Raw genomic sequence first — 19,512 nt, forward strand, 5'->3', positions numbered from 1 at the left:
TACCAGTCACCAAAGAAGCCTTTTTTGGTGGTGGGGAGGGCCAAGTCTATCTAAATCAAATGCTTGCTATACAATGGAAATTTAGCAAGTATTACTTTTGAAAAGTAATTACCTAGAGAAGATGTGTATTTGAATGACAGATCATCTGCCTCAGCTTTTCAGATCTCCCTTTTTGCTTTAACTTTCATGTCCTTTAGAATATTTTAAGTAGTTACTCATCAGTCTTTTTTTTTTTAAATTTTATTTATTTATTCATGAGAGACACACAGAGAGAGGCAGAGACACAGGCAGAGGGAGAAGCAGGCTCCATGCAGGGAGCCTGACGTGGGACTCGATCCCCGGTCTCCAGGATCACACCCTGGGCTGAAGGTGGCACTAAACCGCTGAGCCACCTGGGCTGCCCTCATCAGTCTTATTAGTAATGTTTTGAAGTTAAATTTTGTCCCCAAGGAAAAATCCTAAATAGTGAAATTTGATCTATTAAGGTTTTGAGATTGTGAATCCTCTGCAGTATGGCTGCCTGACGTGGATTGTGAAGCGTGCTCTTCATGGTCATCTTATAGATGTGTCCTCTGAAGGGAAGGGTAGGAACCTAGTAGTGGTGTGACTGTTGTTCCATGCATACAGGGTTCTTATTAGCGGACCTATTTTGCCAGTTGAATGCTCTGCTTGTATAATGAAATTTGCATGTAATAGTGTATTCCAAACAGAAGAATTCATCTCCCATATATGATGCTTATTTTGTGTTAAGTCTGTGACCATGTCCCAGAGCTTTGAAGTTCTGTTTTGCCTGAAATCTTATACTGTCAAGGGTTGCTAATAAGTGGCTAATTCCTACCTCGATTAAGTTATGTGAAATGAGTAGTGAGGAAGGGAACCAATATCTTAGGAACCAGAGTTGGGAGCATTTTGAAAACCGAACATGGAAAGTAACTTTAATCTCTTACATTTTAGGTGCAGTAACAGTTCTTTTTGTCTACCTGTCTACTCCTAAGAATTGAGTTTTTCTAAATCTCTTCTTTATACAAGGGTTATTTATACTGTATCATTAGATTAGAAATACTGATTTATTCTCAGTTTTGAAGGCAAGGTTGTTTTCCCCTTGATAACCTCTCTGCTAACTTGGAAATGAATTAGGAGAGGATTACGAGTCTTAAGGTGTAAGAGAAGCTATCCTAATCATAGCCCTTGATTGGAGAGTAAGATCTGCTAGTGTCTTGAATATAATGGTGTCAAACTACTTTAAATCCATTACAATTTTATTTCCTTCCATGGCTGTAAAATTAGAGCTTCTCATGTGTTAGGAGTTTTAATTAATTAATTAATTTTTTTTTACTCTTGTCAACTTGTTTTGGTTCACGTAATTATCAAATCGGTTGAGGAGGGACTGAGACTATTAACCCATTGAAATACACGTTTGTTTTTCTGTTGTACCTCCATTAAGAACTTTTCATCTTTGCTTTAGGTTGGTGCACTTTGTGTTTTTGAAATTCGTGTATAAGGTTTTTAGTCCCTTTGCAACTTGGTAAAATTCCTGTGAGTTTTCACTTGACAGCAGTGTAAGCCTCCTTTGCTGGAATTGAATACATTTCCATTTAGCCTCATAGTAGTGCTTGCTCTTCAGTTATCTACTATCTTGTATTTCCTTTGGCTTGTTTCATATTTAGTCAGCCTTACACAATTTTCCTTGATCTTTTCCATCTCAAATTTGTGTAAAACAAACCTTTACTCTAAATAGGAGTTGATGTAAATACCTAAGATGGTCTTCATTTGTACAAACAAAAAAATATTAAATGTGATTGGAATCATTCATTTTCAGGTCTTTCACTGATTGTACATTCTTAATTTCTTGCTTTACTAAAAATTGCTATTAAATTGTTTTATAATTAGCATCTTAATTATTTTCTTCTGGTTCATATACCTGCTTACAGTTTTTTAAGGTTAAGAATGTGGTCTCTGGAATTTTGAGCTATGGAATGTCCCAAAATTTAGGGGCTATATTGTTCATGTAATTAACACTGTCTTGCATTGTTCTTAAATTTGTTATACTTCTGTCCCACCTGTTGATTTTAAGATTTTGTTTATGTTCTTTAAAGGAAATGGTAGCATTTTATTCCACTTTTTTTTTTTTTACATTCTTCACAGCAACTAATACTAATTATGTATATAATAACTGCTTGGCGGATGAATGAGAATTATTAGTACCAAAATAACCTTTCTGCTCCGTCAGGTGTGTAAGACAAGGTTAATTCGGAAGATGTTTTGGGGCCTCATAGGAAGATGTAGCTCAGATGGGAAAGTCAGAAGGCTTACTTGAAAAAATAACTCCTTATCCGAAGCTCAAAAGATGAGCAGGATTGGTCAGGAGAAAGGGAGAGGGCAAAAAGTATTCCAGATAGAAGCGACAGCATGTGCAAATGCCTGGGGAGGAGTCAGTGCTTAAACCACTTAGGAAACCAAAAGTAAAGCGTGGGGTGCCAGAAGATGCCAGGATGATGTGATGCTGGAGAAGTAAGGAGGAGCAAGCTAATGAAGGTATGGGTAAGCCTGGTGAAGGGATATGGACTTTAACCACACCAATCCAGGGGATATTGGGAACTACATCGCCTCAGTAGTTCAAACTAAGGTCCTAGCATAGGGTCTGATTATTTTGTGGGATCTGACTTGGCCTGAAACAAATTGCTGTTATTGGTGAGAGAGCTGTAGTCAGACAGACCAACCCTGCTTGTGGGTTAGGACAATACAACTGGAATCATAGACAGCACTGGGGTTGCTGGGATAGGTACCCAAGTTGAAACTGGGGACTGTTGGAGGAATAGATGCTAGGTAGAGAAAATGAGAATGTGTACAAACAGGTGAACAGTTGTGATTAGTGTTGGAATTGAGATACTTTAAGCACTACAAAATGAAAAGCCCAAAACTGGTGAGAAATTCAGAATGAAGGATGTTTTTGACATCAATAGATTAGTAGGTAAACCTGCCGAGAGATAGAGTGGATAGAGGGCTGAGATATTAGTAACATACAGGCTATGTAAAAGGACCAGTAGTACGTTTGGTGTAGAGTTTTAGGTTAATTCACTTTTCTACTGCTATATCTAATAATTTTGTATATATTTTAGCAAATTGGGATTACTCACTTGGCTTTCTAGACATATTCCTCAGCATCTTATTTGGGGGATGGGGAAAGTACAAAGTGGAAGTCCAAAGGTAATATTCAGGTTTTGATTTTCAAAATCTGATTTTGCAACAGCAAATAGAAATTTCTGAATTCTTTTTAGTATATTCACTACTAGTCCTGGAGGCTTCTGTTCATAGCATTCAGCTGGAAAGAGAAAATTTATGGTGCTGGGTCAGTAGTCTGCCCTTTGTTTCTCACCTCATGGTGGGCTGGGAGAAGGAAGGAGAAGGTAAGCAAGATGAGTGCAGTGGTAAGACACGTAGGGGTTTTTCCTGTTCCATGTGATTAAGTGAAGAAAAAAGCTGCTAAGGGGAGATTCTTGTTCTTGTTCTGCATTAATAACTCTGGAGGCTAAGGTCTCAACCTTGCCCCAACATGGATTTGTTTATTCATTTGTTCCTTCATTTGTAAAATATTTATTGAGTGCCTCCTTCGCTGAAGCTACAAAGGTGCTGGGGCCTGTTTAACATGTCCCATAACCAGCCTGTACAAGTAGAGGGAGGGAGGGTGGGTAGTAGGAGATGAAGTCACAGTGGTAGTGGGAGGCTAGATTGAGTTGTTAATGGGTGGATCCAGGTTGTGGGGCCTGAAGACTAAACAGATTAAAGGGAGGGTGCTTTAAGAAAAATTAATGCAAAATCTCTAGGATTCTTTTTAAGGCCTGGAAAAGGGATTTTTATAAGTGAGAGACCAGAAGTTTAAGTAGCTTTTGGTTCATGGTGAATCTACCCCAACACATAGGGTATTGTAAATCATAATAAGGATTTTGGCTCCAATATTAGAAGGATTTTGAACAGGAGAGAGACCTAGATCAGCCTACGTTTTAAAGAGATCATACAGATCATTACATGCAGAAAAGACCAGCAGAACAAGGGAAAAGCAAGGAGAATTAGGAGGGTACTGCAGTAATCAGGCTGAGCAATGATGAGGTCTGGAGTTAGAGTGTAGCCATAAAGTTAGAAGTAGCCACCTGCAAAACCATATGTGTTTTGATGGTCAAGCTGACAAGTGTTGGGAGTTGAATGTTGAGAGTAAGAGTGGTCAGGTTATCCTAAATAGTGTGTTTAATTTTTGCCTGAAAAAATGGAAGGATGGAGTTTTCATTTACTGAGAATGGGGAAGGCTATGGGAACCACAGGTTTAGGGAGGAACATCAGGAGTTTTTGTTTTTGTTTTTGTTTTTTCTCCTTAGATATTTTGGGTTTGAGCTGCCAACTAGATATCCAGAGGGAGACAAGCCAAGTAGGCAATAGAAAATAAATTGGAAGGTCAGTAAGAGCGTCTGGGCTTGAAATAACAGGAATTAGAGTAGCATATCCTATATCCTACATCTAAGGCTGTATGAAGTTGCATGGAGAATAGATCAGAATACAGAAGACAACTGAACTGTGTGCAATGCCAGTGTTTAACACTTGAAAAGGTGAGGATTAAACTAGGAAAGTTTAAGAAGCCAGGAAGGTAGTAAAGGGACCGGAATGTGTGCCCCAAAGCCATGTGAAGACTTCTCAGAAGCGTAGGATAGATTAATTGGCTAAATGATAGGAATTCAAAGAATATGAAGATTTGGAACTGATTACTGAATTTTGCTAAGTTAGGGATGATTGGTGACCTCAGATGTGCTAATTGAAATGGGTTCAAGAATCTTGGCATGAATAAAACTTTAGTATTGTGAAGAGACTCAGATGAATTATTTTTAGGCTGCCTTTGTTAGGAACTAATCCTGTTGTGAAAAGCTTCATTTAAAAAGTCCTATGTTAAACTTTGGGATATAGCATTAAATAAAAAACCTATCTGAAAATAAGAGCTCAGTCTGTCAATTTTAAACACATTACTCTTGTCAAAATCCCCAAAATGGACTTAAAAAAACCATCCAAAGCAATAGTAAATAAAACTTTATTTTGTTAAAGTTAACAGATATTTCATAAGAATTTTAAAAATGTATCACATTTATTCAGAAAAGTGTCCCTATATGTGGATCTATTTGGGATTTCTGTTGGTCTATTCATTGTGCTACTGTACTTTAAAAAATTGTGTATTGTATTTAAAAAATAGCTCTATAAGTTATGAAATGTGGTGGAAGAAGCCCTTGACTTCGCAAGATTGTCTTGGTTATTCTTTACCCTTTGCATTTACATATAAATCTAGGAATCAGGTTGTTGGTTTCTGCAAAAAGAAAAAAAATGGATTTTATTAATCAAGAGCTCAATCTAGTGAGATGGTATCTTTATAGTGTCTTCTAACCCATCAATATGGCATATCCTCCATTTATTTATTTCCCACATATATTTTTTTAAAGATCTTATTTATCCATGAGGGGGACACAGTTGAGAGAGCGAGGCAGAGACACAGGCAGAGGGAGAAGCAGGCTCCATGCAGAGGGCCCAACATGGGACTCGATCCCGAGTCTATAGACCAAAGAAGTGAAAATAACTTAATAGATTTGTAGGGAGCAGTAAACATAAATTTTTCTACCTATAGTTTTAGATTGTTAATCAACCATATGGCTCATTCTACAGTTTTCCTTTGGTCTACCAACCACAACTTAATTGCAAATGCTTAGTGAAGTAAATTTTAATCTTTGGCTCTCTACTGCTTACCCATGTGATAATTCCTCCTGAAAAGGAAGTAAAGACTTTAATTATTTGCAATTAGAATCTGATTCAGTATTGCTGCCCTATTTAAAGACCTGGAGACATGAGATTGGGCTGCTCTCACAATGAGTACAAATGCAGGGGAAACTGCACAAGCATGGTCCATGCTCTTGGCTGGTCCCCGCCTGTGTTCTACTCTTTGTGAAGATCATTACTGCTGGAGTAAGAGTTGGGCCCCTTGCCAGGTCAGGCGACAGATACACTGTTTCATGTGGAGAATATCCAGACCTTTGGACCTACCCCAAGAAGGCTGCTTTCTTGGGCTTTTCTATCTTGGAAGAGAGCCAGAAAACTGAAGAGGATAAAACTCCCTCATTGTGACCTGTTAGTCTGCAGTCTACAACTTTCTTTGCATATGCATAACTGTGCCTAGATGTTAGATTAGATTAATATCCTGATGTTAAGATTGACAAAAACGCTCTTTTTTAAATCATGGTGATCTATGACATTCTGAGATGTACCATAAAATGAGTATCTATTTGAAAATAAGAATTAAGTTTATCAATGACTTCAAAGTTTGATTTCTTTTTTTCCCACGTATCTCAAATCAAAATCAGTGGACTTCATAAAAGCTGACAAAAGCAATGTGAATAAAAGTTAATTCCATGATACAGACATTAAGTACTATGATTTCAGAGTTTTCGTTTTAACATTTTATATTATGATGGCCTTTAATTAGACCTAAGTTTCTTAACATTAATACCATATTTTAAAAAAAAAAAACCTCTCAAGCAAATATCAAAGAGTAGAAGAATATTTCACACGAGCATTCTATTTTCAGTCAAAAGCTATTTCAGAATGCCAGGTCTAGGAGAAATTAGAATGGCCAGAGTAGCATTAGGCAAGAATGAGTTGAAGTATAAGGTTAGATTCATTTTTAGATTCTTAGGAGTTATAACCTTATTTTCCAAAAAAAAAACCACTCAAGACAAACTAATAGGAAATACCCATACTAGTATTTTTAACAAGTTAGTCCTAGGGTGGAAAAATAATATAACACCAACACTTGAATTGTGATAGAGCAAATAGAGGTCATAATATTTACAAATGCCTGCTTTTATCTAACTGCATTTTGGGAGGTATTAGAATACTCAGTACTTAAAATGACCTAACTGTGTTTTTGGAATGATTCCACAGGCATGAGGCCGACTGTCCTCTGTGGGAAATCTTGTAGTTCCGGAGCAACTCCTCTGAAATTTGGGCAACAGTTAATAGGTTAGGTGTTAATTCTTAGTAAGTGGTGGAGCGCCTGGGTGGCTCAGTCTGTTAAGCATCTGACTCTTGATTTCAGCTCAGGTCATGATCTCAGGGTCATGACTTCAAGCCCCGAGTCGGGCTCCATTCTGAGTGTGGGGCCTTCTTGGGTTTCTTCTCTCCCTCTCACCATTCCCAACTCAAGTGGCCTCTCTATTGTTTAAAAAAAATCATGCTAAGTGGATATGAGTTAGAATTGGATTGTCATGATGGCTCATCTGAAGGTAGGAAGATAAGATGAATAAAGTAGAATTCTGTACTGTTGTCAGTTTTATTCATGTTCTGCTATATTTTCAGCCACACTTGCAAAATAAACCCACCTAGAGATCATTGTTCAACATGAGTTCTGAATAAGTGATTTTTCCGTAAAGAATGAAATGTCACGTTTCATTTGTATTTTCAGATGCTCAGATGTAAATTTAACTCCTATGACTTTCAGACGTCTCTTCAAGAAGCCATAGAGTAGGAGTTTAGAATATCCTATTGGCATGTGTATGGTTGTCCCTCAGAAGTCTTAACACTTGTGTCAGTTGACTAATTTATCTTAGTCTCCTTTTGCTTAGAATTGGTGATAAGGGATAGGATTTGAAGTTGTGGGTAAAAAGCACTTCGTAAAATGCAAAAGATTATGCAATTTGTCTTCTGTACCATTTGGGTGTAATGATTGGGCTGCCAAAAGCTCAAGAGAAAGCCAGTGCATGTTCCTTTCTACCAAAAATCATCCTAAGGTTTTGAACTTATGAATGAACGTGTGCCTGTTTTCAACTCCTGTGTAAGGATTGATTCAGCTTGTTAGGGAGACCTGTCTTCTGCATCTTTAGAGTGAACTCACGGGGCGGCTTCTTGAAAAGGTAGGTGAAGAAAGGGTATTTTATTTACTGTAATGCTTGACATGTGTGTTCTTTGTCCTGTCAGCCTTCATAGCAGAAGGAATTAGAATTTCTTGCTACATATAGGATTAATGGGAATACTTTGGGGGTTTCCAGTGGTTTTTTTTTGGGGGGGGGGTTTGTTTGTTTCGGGGCCTCTAGAGTGAAAGGATGGTACTGAAACTGTCTCAAGCCCATGCACAGTGGAGCTAAATGACTTTATGTCTAAATCTTGGCTCAGCTCTGATTCTGAAATTCAAGAAGGACTAGACCCCATATTCTCATGAATATGAATATGAATATGAATATGACTAGTTAGTTCCTCTTTTGGTTTTGTAGGAGACAGCATTTTCCATTATGACCCTGGTTAACTAAATTCTTAACATTCTACATGTCTTACTACATATGACCTTTAGAAGAGTCATGTGATCTGGAATTCTAATAATTGATACTGAGGAAATCTGAATTCATTTCCTTGTTATGCCACTTACTCAGTTGGTGGCTGTTGAAATCGCGTGTAACCTGTGTCACATGTCTGTTTTAAAATGTGTACTATAATAGAAACTGATTCAGGGATGCAATGAGGACTAGTGATGTAATGATTCTTTTATGTTTCAAGTTTTGGCCAGTCACAGGCAAGTCCATAATCTGCACACTTATGACTAGTAGGTAGGCTTCTAATTAACGGGGGAACCTCTTTGAAATACAACTTTGTAAAATACTTTAGAAGCTATGTACCATAATTCTAAAAGGGTGGTGGTGATTTTTAATATTGAAAAATCATGGAGACTATAGATTTTCATAAGTCTTTGTATTGAATACTAATGTTTAAAAAAAAAAAAAGTTCCAGAATTATTTTATTACCTGGATAGTTGACTTTAACCTTCCTGTTTCCCCTTTTCACATAAAATGAGGATATTAAAAGTACCTACTTTACAGAATTAATAATAAAGGAGATAACTTAGGTGAAGTATACCAGTCCATGGTAAATTACTAAGTGTTTATTAGGTTTATTAGTGTCCATAGTAGCATCAATAACAAAACTCAGTAGCCTGACATAATAGGACATAGAAACCAGAAAACCTAAATCCTGAGGAAATAAGTTAGATTTTATAATATCTGATATGATCACTATTTCAAGGCACATACAGTTCTTTGAATTGGGAGCCCTGTTGGCTACTTAACAAGCGGTTTAAAATGCTAATGATCCAGGGCACCTGGGTGGCTCAGTTGGCTACGTGTCTGCCTTCAGCTCAGGTTATGATTCCAGGGTCCTAGGATTGAGCCCTGCCTCAGGCTCCCTGCTCAGTGGGGAGTCTGCTTCTCCCTCTCCCTCTCCCTCTGCCTGCCTTTCCCCTACTTGTACTCTGTCACATAGATACAATCTAAAAAAAAAAAAAAAAAAAAGGTGATGATCCAGAATAAGCTTCATTTGATTTTATACTCATGCTATTGGAGAAGCATAAAATTTGTTCACGTGATCAAATACAGAGCATTATTGTCAGTTCTGACCTAGGTAGAGGCCAGAGTGAGTGTTTTACTTGCTATCAGGAAAATCGAAAGCAATCTCTCCATCTTTGAATTGCTGCTGTTGTACATCACAATTAGTTACTCCTACTGTGAATTTCTGGGCTCATAAACCTTTTGTCCCTCAGTGTATTCCTTTCTTTCCTTTCTCTCCCAATGTTCGTCCATCTGTTTTCCTGTTTTTTTTTTTTTCCTTCCTCCATGAACATTTGTTGAACACTTATAGGGGGCATAACACGTTGCCCAGCATTGTTCTTAATTTTTTTTTCTTTTATTTTTATATTTTATTTATTCATGAGAGACACAGAGAGAGGCAGAAGGCGAGGCAGGCTCTCTGCGGGGTGCCTAATGCAGGACTTGATCCCAGGACCCTAGGGTCACAACCTAAGCCAAAGGCAGATGCTCAACCACTGAGCCACCCAGGTGCCCCCATTCTTAGTATTTAAAGAGTTTATAGCTTGCCTGGTAGTGCTAGTATGACAACACTGTTTAGTCGTGGGCTTTGGGGAATAGCTTGGGCTTGTGGTCTGTGTGCATCAGTGGTAATTTCTTGAGGTAAAAGGGATGCTCTTGGAAATGAATTTTTTTGGACATGAATGAAGGATGAATGGGGGTCAGGGATTGAAGATGATGGGGTCACTTTGGAGACTGTGTTTAATTTTGCATTCGTGATTCTAATATTTCTAAAGGTGAGAGGACCTGAAAGAGTTGGGAGACATAAGGCCACTGTTGACCATAGGAACAAAACAAGTAAAAATTTGAAAGAAATGGCAGAACTTGGTAACCAGATACAAAGGGTAAAAAGAAGAGCTCCCTGGTAGTGCATGGTTTAGCATGAGTTTTGCATATTAGGAAGTTATTACTCATTAATAGAACATACATGGGAATAGGAAAAGAAGATGAATTCAATTTTGTATAATTCGAAGTGTGAGTAGGGCATTCATGTAGAATTATGGGTTTCTAATTACACTGTTTACCAGTAAATTTTTTTAGTGAAATTTAGTAAATTTTATAGTGTAATGTTAGGTATTATTTTCAACGGTCTCCTTGCATTCTACAATATACTGTTAAAAAGGTTTTATTTACAGATGTAATTATTTTATGTTTTAGTGGGCAGTTAATCCATTGCATGATGTTCCTGATTTGATGGGAATGGTTTGCTCTAAATTATTTTTGGGTCATAATACACTTGCTATTAATAAAGGATGGCACTTCATTTTAGCATTTGACTTGGAACATAAATAAAGACCAGCGTTTCAGGGATCCCTCGGTGGTGCAGCGGTTTGGCGCCTGCCTTTGGCCGAGGGCGCGATCCTGGAGACCCAGGATCAAATCCCACGTCGGGCTCCCGGTGCATGGAGCCTGCTTCTCCCTCTGCCTGTGTCTCTGCCTCTCTCTCTCTCTCTATGTGACTATCATAAATAAATAAAAATTAAAAAAAAAAAAAAAGACCAGCGTTTCATGAAGATGATGTAACTGACCAATGAATTTTGAATAATGCCCATTTGAATATTTGGAAAGGTCACTTTATCATCTGTTAAACTGCTTAATTATGAATATCGAAACAATGAGATTAAATGTTTAAGCTTGTAAAAAGTTACAGATGCTGTTTTTAAAAACATGGGTAACTAAAAAAAAAAATCATGATAAAACAAGTTATTTGTAATGGCTTAATGGACTTAGGGATATTGAATTAAATAGTTCTGTCCACCTTCTAGTCACACACATCCAGCACCACCAATGTTAAAAGTTTGACATGTATACTTACCTTTTTGGCTCATTTTATATAAATTTTTATTGCCAAATACTTGTATATTCTGTGGAAGTTTTTACAAAAATAAGATACTACACATATTACTGACACATTTTTTACTAAAAAACACATGGTCATCCTTTCATATCAGACACACAGACTTAATTCATTTCTTAACAACTGAATAATATTTCATTACTCAGTTATTCCTGTGTTAAGGTTGTTAGTTTGGAAAGTCTTAAATTGAGTCTATTGGGATTTTAAGTTATAAGGACATTTATCTGCAAAATCAAAACTTTCTTCCTGATACTCATATTGTATGTTTCATTTTATTGTCTTACTGCATTAGGTAGCATTACCAAAACAATAGTACATGATAGTAGCGAGAGTGGTCATATTTTAATAGTTATTAGTTTGGTATATTATTAAGAATTTAATAAAATAATACATATCCTGAATATGATTCATTATGAAATGCAGGACTCGAACAGCAACTCATATGTAGCTACATAATTCCACTCCTACCCACCTTCCCATTTTGTCCTCCCATTTGTCCCAATAATCCTCTCACCTGAGGCATCCATCATGTTAAGTCCCACGTAGGTCGTCCTCTTGCTTTTTATGTTCCATACGTGTTGGTAAAAGTGTGTATTTAGTTTATAAACCACCAAGAAATAGGCTTTATTTTACCTTTCTCAATTTTTAAACTTAGTGACAAGATGCATTCATACTATTACAAGTTGGAGCATGAAATACTTCTTTTGAATTCAATTATTTTGACAGTTATGTAGAACATTCCCATTTTATTTGCTATAGAAATTAAGCTTTTGAGATCTCTAATACTGTGTTTCTTAGATTCTGGTTCTTTTTTTCCTTTAACCTTCATTGTCAAACAGTATCTTTAGTGGTTAAAACCACTGACTTGAGCCAGATTCCCAGAATTTAAATCCCAGATGTGCTATTTAACATACGACTGGATTTTATTAACTCAATTATATGAAACTTTTGTTTTTGATAGGCACATCTAAACTGTTCACTGTTATTATGATAAATGGCCTATTTAGTTTTGTTCCTTCTGTTTTTATTTGCATCTCCATTGGTGATCAACTGTGGTTGTGAGTTTTTTAATTTCCATATTGCAGATTCTTCATCTGTAATATGGAATTAACAATACCTATCTCCTATGGTGCTGTTAAGAATACAGTCTTTAGATTTGAAATTGGGTAATTTTGTTCTAAGGATTCCCCCCCCCCCAATTATCCTATTTTTTTCCTATTTTTGCATTTCCTATTAACTGCTCTATCCTTTTACTGTTTTCGTTCCAATTTGGAGATCTTATTTGTTACTTCAGCCTACACAGAGCCATCTATTCTAACTTTGTCAGTCTACGTCAGACCACAGTGCTTCCTTAATTGGATTGTGTTCTCATTTTACCTACTATTGCAAGCCAGAGAAATATTTGATTTCTTAGCACCCAAGCTGGGCAGACTTTGGGTGATTTCTTAGGCAGTGAGCTATTGACAGGCCTTTGTAACCACCCATTCAACTTTATATGAACTTGATTGTTTTAGACACCTCATGTAAGTGAAATCCTACAGCATTCTTTTTTTTTTTTTTTTTTTCTTTCGTGACTGGCTCATTTTACTTAGCATAACATCTTCAAGGTTCATCTATATTGTAACATGTAACAGAATTTCCCTTTAAGGCTGAATAATCCATACACACACACCACACTTCATTATTCATTTATCCATTGATGGACATTTGGCTATTGGATAATACCTTTTGGTGTTGTGAATAATGCTGCAATGAACATGGATGTTTCTTTATGACCCTGTTTTTGATATTTTTGAATATATACTCAGAGTTGCTGGATCATATGGTAGTTCTATTTGTAATTTTCTTAGGCACCTTTATATTTTCTGTAGCAATTGCATCATTTCATAATTCCACCAATAGTGTGCAGCGATTCCAACCTCTCCACATTTTTGCCAACACTTAAATTATTATAATAGCCATCCTAATGGGTGTGGAGTGATAGCTCACTGTAGTTTTGATTTGAGTTTTTCTAATTAGGAAGTTTGAGTATCTTGTCACATGCTTGTTAGGTATTTATTATCTTGGCTGAAATGTCTATTCACATCCTTTGCTCATGTTTGAATAGGGCTTTTTGTGTGTGTGGAGTTGTAGGAGTCTTTTAAAAACATTGTGTACATTTATATGCACGATTCCACTTGTTTAGGAAGTTGTATTCCTGTATTTCCACTAGAATGAAATTATCTTGCTCAGGGAAAGAAAAAAGAAAAAGAATAGTGGGTTAATGGAACTGACATTTTTCAGTTCATAAATAAATAAATAAAACCACATCCTGCATTTCATTATAGTTCTGATCCTTTTTTTTTCATGTGATGTTTGAGTGATTGGCACTTATGACCACAATCATTGTAGTCTATCAAGTTTTTTTTTTTTCTATCAAGTTGTTATAGCACTGGTTCACAGCACACATCTATTGAATTGATACTCATCAATAAAAAAAAGGTGGAAAAATTTTTCTATGATATTTTCAAATCAGATTACAGTACATTCAGCGGAGTTTCAGGAGTATGTCACAGAATGATTTATTCTAGCAAATACACAGAAAACCTCATGAACTTTAGTAAGTATTGACAGAGATCCATTTAAAAAATTTTAGGCAGATTCAAGCACATTCCTTTGCTTACCAACAGTATTCACAGGTAGACAGTGGACAGTGCTTATGACTACTCAGTATTGCTAGACAAGATCCTGCTACCACTAGTTTCCCTAATGGAAAAATATGAGGCCTTTCCTGCCAGCTAAGTAGCTGAATGTGGCTCTTAGCCTGAAAGAGCCTAATCAGTGCTTTTCCCTCAGGCTTCCCAAAGCATCAGCTAAGCAAATACTCCAGAACCTGGCACATCGTTAAGATTTATAAGAAGCATAGAAACACACTCAATAGCTTTGGAAGTCTATTTGTCTTCAGTAATGACAATGAAAAACCCCAAAATACAAAGCAGCTGCTGTTATTTATCACCATCACCCTAAAACTAAGGCTACATGTTTCATAAGATTTATCTGAAAAGTATTTTTAAAATGAGGGAGTTAGGGTACACTCAACTCTGCTATAAGAATGGTTATGCACTTGTAAATCACTCCCCAAAAGTCTTGAGAATGAAAAACTTTTTCGTTCTTTTGCCACAGGCTTGGGTAATCACTGTGATTGCCAAAAAATCACATATAGCTCCTGCCTCAAGAATTTCGGCAGCATCACAGCACAACTCTATGAATAGGCATTTTTAGCTTTATAAAACCTAGCAACAAAGCAGCCAACTGTTTTTCCTAAACAACATAGCAGTTATAGTCAATTATTTTTTATTTCATTTTTTTAATTTTTAAATTTTTTATAGTCAATTTTTTAAAAGCTAATTTGAAGAGTGTGTCTGTCAACAGCACATACTAATTTAATATAATTAGTAATAACAAAAGTAATAACTCCCATTTACTTAGTACTGATCTAATAGCTTTTTTGGATTATCTAATTTATTCCTTGAAAACCTTTTGGTCCTCTGATGAGTGGCAGATATATGCCAATCCAAGATATACCACTTTGGCATAAGGATTACTTTGAACTAAAAGCACTTAAAACAATACATTTTTGACTCTTCTCTTAAGGAAAAAAAGATTTGTAGATCTTTTCTCTCATTCAATAGGTTGCCTTTTCACTCTGTTATGTCTTTTGGTGCAATTGAAAAATTTGGTTGTCCCATTTGTCTATTTTGTTAACTGTGCTTTGGTATCTTAAGAAATCCTTGCCAAATCCAATGTCATGAAGCTTTTCTATCATGTTCTCTTTTAGGACTTTCAGTGTTGGTGTCTTTTAAGGTTTTAATCTAAAAAACAGAGGTTTTAATGTGTTTTTTAGTTTTTATAAGTCTCTAATTTCATTCTTCTGCATGTGAATGTCCAGTTGTTCCATCACCTCTTCTTTGAGACCATTCTTTTCCCATAGAGAGGTCTTGCCATCCTTGTTGAAGATCATTGACCATACATATGAGTGTTTCCTTCTGGGCTTTGTATTCTATTCCATTGATTTATATGCCAATCTTAATATGCACAGGTCCTATAAATGCATAGGGCTTAGATGTGGCCTCTTAAAAATCTCTAATGTTGAATAATTTGAATGCTGCATTTAAACATAAGCAAACATAAGTTGTCAGGTATTTTATATAACCAAATATTATGAAGTTTATGTCTACATTTGATTTTCTGGATTCAAAAAGCCACCATTATACGGTTTAATTTTTCTGTCTGTGGTGATCTTCACATATTGTTTAACCGAAGCTTTTGTTCTGTATCTTATACAAAATATGATTACTCTGTAATGAGTTGAAATACCATTGGCTTGAGGACCCAGTTTACCTGCTGAGAGAAATGGGGACTCTCTGATTTTTTATTAACCCAGTAGTTAATAAATGGACTTGAACAGTCATAACTGTTTAAAAAAATACTTAAGAGTTTGGTTTTTCTTCAGGCAATCTATGAAAATGAACATCTTATTACTAGGAATGGTAATCTTCATGATACTGCTGCACAACATTGCTTAATTTCCTTTTTATCCTTGTATTTCACATTGGAATCAGATGTGTATGTATTAAATTTTTGACTATTTTGTGCATTATTTTTAGTCACATCTAATTTAATGGCTCTGCATTATATTTTTCCCCCCAGAAAGTCAAATAAAGCAAACCACTTTACCCCTTCACAACTACAGCAACATGAACGAAGATCCTAATGTAAAGAAGGAAATGGTTTTAGGGCACCCTTCAAAAAATAAATCCTTGGAAGATGAAAGAAGTCAATTACATTCCAGGAAAAAACGTTTCTTATCTTATCCAAGATACGTGGAAGTCATGGTTACAGCTGATGCTAAAATGGTTCATCATCATGGACAGAATCTGCAGCACTATGTACTAACTCTAATGTCAATTGTAAGTAAACTTATTTAAACTTTCTAAGATGCTTAATGTTTTCTTTACATTTAACTTAAAAGTTACTTGAGCAACTTTTTAAAGCACTTGAAAATCTCTGAGAACACTTATAGAAAATGCTTAAATTATTCTTTATCACATGAATGCTTTCTACCCCTTGGTGACAGGGAAGATCCTGGTAGCTCTGAGCTTTTGGGCCTTGAATCTGATTTTTTGTTTTAAAGATTTTATTTATTTATGGGAGACATAGGAAGAGAAAGGCAGAGACCTAGGCAGAGGGAGAAGCAGGCTCTCTGCAGGGAGCCCGACGTGGGACTTTATCCGGAACTCCAGGATCACACCCTGGGCCGAAGGCAGATGCTCAACCACTGAGCCACTTGGGCATCCCATGAATCTTGTTTTTCAACCCTTTTATTTCTTCACAGAAGGAAGGAAATCCTATTTTGCTGTTGCTACACTTGCCAAATCAGAAATTAGGGCAAATAATATTTTTTATTAACCTAGTGTTATATTGGTTACAGATGAATAAATATAGTGATTCAACCATCCTAAGCACTATTCAGTGCTCATCATGATAAATGTACTCTTTAATCTCCCGTCACCTATTTCACCCACCTCCCCCCCTGGTAACCATCAGTTCTCTGTAGTTAAGAGTCTGTTTCTTGGTTTCTTTCTTTTTTTTTTAATTTCACATGTGAGTGAGATCACATATTTGTCTTTCTGTGGCTTATTTTGCTTAGCATTATATTCTCTAGCTCCATCCATGTTGTTGCAAATGGCAAGGTTTCATTTTTTATGGCTTAGTAATATTCTGTTGTGTATATACCACCTCTTCTTTATCCATTCATATTATCAGTGGACACTTGGGCTGCTTGCATAATTTGGCTGTCGTAAATAATGCTTCAGTAAACATACGGGAGTGTGTATCATGTTGAATTTGTATTTTGGGGCAAATATCCAGTAGTGTGATTACTGATTATAGGGTAATACCATTAACTTGTCGAAGAAACTCCACACTATTTTCCACAGTGGCTACACCAGTTTGCCTTCCCATGAATAGTGAAAGAGGATTCCTTATTTTCCACATCCTCACCAACACTTGTTTCTTGTGTCTTTTTTATTTTAGCTATTCTGATAGGTATGAGGTGATACCTCATTGTGGTTTTGATTTGCATTTCCCTGATGATGAGTGATGTTGAGGATCTTTTCATGTGTTGGCTATCTGGATGTCTTTGGAGAAATGTCAGTTCATGTCTTCTGCTCATTTTTTAATTTGATTAGTTTTTAGGGTGTTGAGTTGTATCAGTTCTTTATATATTTTGGATCTTACCCTTTATTGGCTATACCATTTGCAAATAGCTTCTCCTGTTCCATAGGTTGCTTCTTAATCTTGTTTCCTTTGCTATGCAGAAGCTTTGTAATTTTTATTTTAGAAGCTTTGTATTTTGATGTAGTCTCAACAGATTATTACTATTTTTTATTTCCCTTGCTTTAGGAGACCTCTCTAAACTGTTGCTATGGCTGATGTCAGAGAAATTGTTGCCCGTTCTCTCTTCTAGGATCTTCTTGGTTTCAGGTCTCATATTTGGTCTTTAATCCATTTTGAGTTTATTTTTGTGCATGGCATGAAAAAGTGATCAGGTTTCCTTCTTTTGTGTGTAACTATCCAGTTTTCCCTACGCTCTTTGTTGAAGAGATTCTTTTTCTCCTTGGTTATTGTTTCCCTCTTTGTTGAAAATTAATTGACCGTATCGTTGTGGATGTATTTTGGGTTTTCTCTTCTGATGATCTATGCGTCTGTTTTTATGCCAGTACCATACTGTTTTAATTGCTAGAGCTTTGGGGATCCCTGGGTGGCTCAGCGGTTTGGCACCTGCCTTCGGGCATGATCCTGGAGCCCCGGGATCGAGTCCTGCATCAGGCTCCCTGCGTGGAGCCTGCTTCTCCCTCTGCCTGTCTCTGCCTCTCTCTATCCCTCTCTCTGTGTGTGTCTCTCATGAATAAATAAAATCTTTAAAAAGAAATTACTAGAACTTTGTAGTATAACTTGAAGTATGGAATTTTTCAAGATTGCTTTGGCTATTCAGGGTCTTTTGTGGTTCCATACAAATTTTAGGATTGTTCTAGCTCTGTGAGAAATGCTGTTGGTATTTTGATAGGGATTGCATTATATAAGTGTAGATTGCTTTGTGTGGCATAGACATTTCAACAGTATTTGTTCTTCTAATCCATGAGCATGGAATGCTTTGCCATTTCTTTGGGTCTTCTTGGACTTTTTTCATCAGTATTTTATAGTTTTTAAAGTATAGGCCTTTCACCTCTTTGGTTAAGCTTCCTAGATATTTTATTTTTAGGACAGTTGTAAATGGAATTCTTTTCTTTCTCTTTCTGTTGCTTTATTCTTGGTACAGTTTCTATACATTGATCATTGATTTTGTATCCTGCAACTTTACTGAATTCATTTATCAGTTCTAGTAGTAGTTTGGATCTTTAGGGTTTTCTATATGTAGTATTACCCCATTTGCAAATAGTGAAAGTTTTACTTGTTAACAGTTTGGTTGCCTATTATTTTGTTTGTTTCCTAATACTGTGGCTAGGACTTCCAGTACTATGTTGAATGAAGTAATGAGAGAGTGGGCACCCTTGTCCTGTTCCCGATCTTAGAGGAAAGGCTCTGTTTTTCCCCCATTGAGTGTGATGTTGGCTGTGGGTTTTTCTTTCCTTTCCTTTCCTTTCCTTTCCTTTCCTTTCCTTTCCTTTCCTTTCCTTTCCTTTCCTTTCCTTTCCTTTCCTTTCCTTTCCTTTCCTTTTTCCTTTCCTTTCCCTTTTTTTTTTTTTTTTTAAAGTGAGAGCACACAAGCAGGGAGTAGGGCAGAGGGAAAGAAACAATAAGACCCCTTGTTGAGTGGGGAAGCCCAACATGAGTCTGCATCCCAGGACCCTGAGATCATGACCTGAGCCACCTAGGTGACCCAGCTGTGGGTTTTTCAGAGAAGGCCTTTATTATGTTGAGGTATGTTCTCTCTAAACCTACTTTAAGGGTTTTTATCATGAATAGATGTTTTTACTTTGTCAAATGCTTTTTCTGCATCTATTCATATGATCATATGGTTTTTATCCTTATTGATGTGATGTATCACATTGATTTGTGAATATTGAACTACTCTTGCATCCTGGGAATAAATTCTACTTGATAGTGGTGAATGATTTTTTTTTAAACATATTATTGGATTCATTTTGCTACTATTTTGTTAAGGATTTTTGTACCCATGTT

At 36.3% G+C, this 19,512-nt stretch overlaps 1 protein-coding gene across 3 annotated transcripts in view; it reads left to right on the forward strand.

Moving 5' to 3' along the window:
- The window catches only part of ADAMTS20 (ADAM metallopeptidase with thrombospondin type 1 motif 20), a 162,757-nt gene that overhangs the window by 17,958 nt on the left and 125,287 nt on the right, over positions 1–19,512 (forward strand). For all 3 annotated transcript variants that reach the window (XM_072765509.1, XM_072765508.1, XM_072765507.1), the window contains exon 4: positions 15,979–16,238. In XM_072765509.1, the coding sequence (XP_072621610.1) occupies positions 15,979–16,238 (260 nt within the window). The remainder of the gene's footprint in view (positions 1–15,978; positions 16,239–19,512) is intronic.

Source organism: Vulpes vulpes, chromosome 8, assembly GCF_048418805.1.
Source record: "Vulpes vulpes isolate BD-2025 chromosome 8, VulVul3, whole genome shotgun sequence".
In the NCBI taxonomy this organism is placed as follows: Eukaryota; Metazoa; Chordata; class Mammalia; order Carnivora; family Canidae; genus Vulpes; species Vulpes vulpes.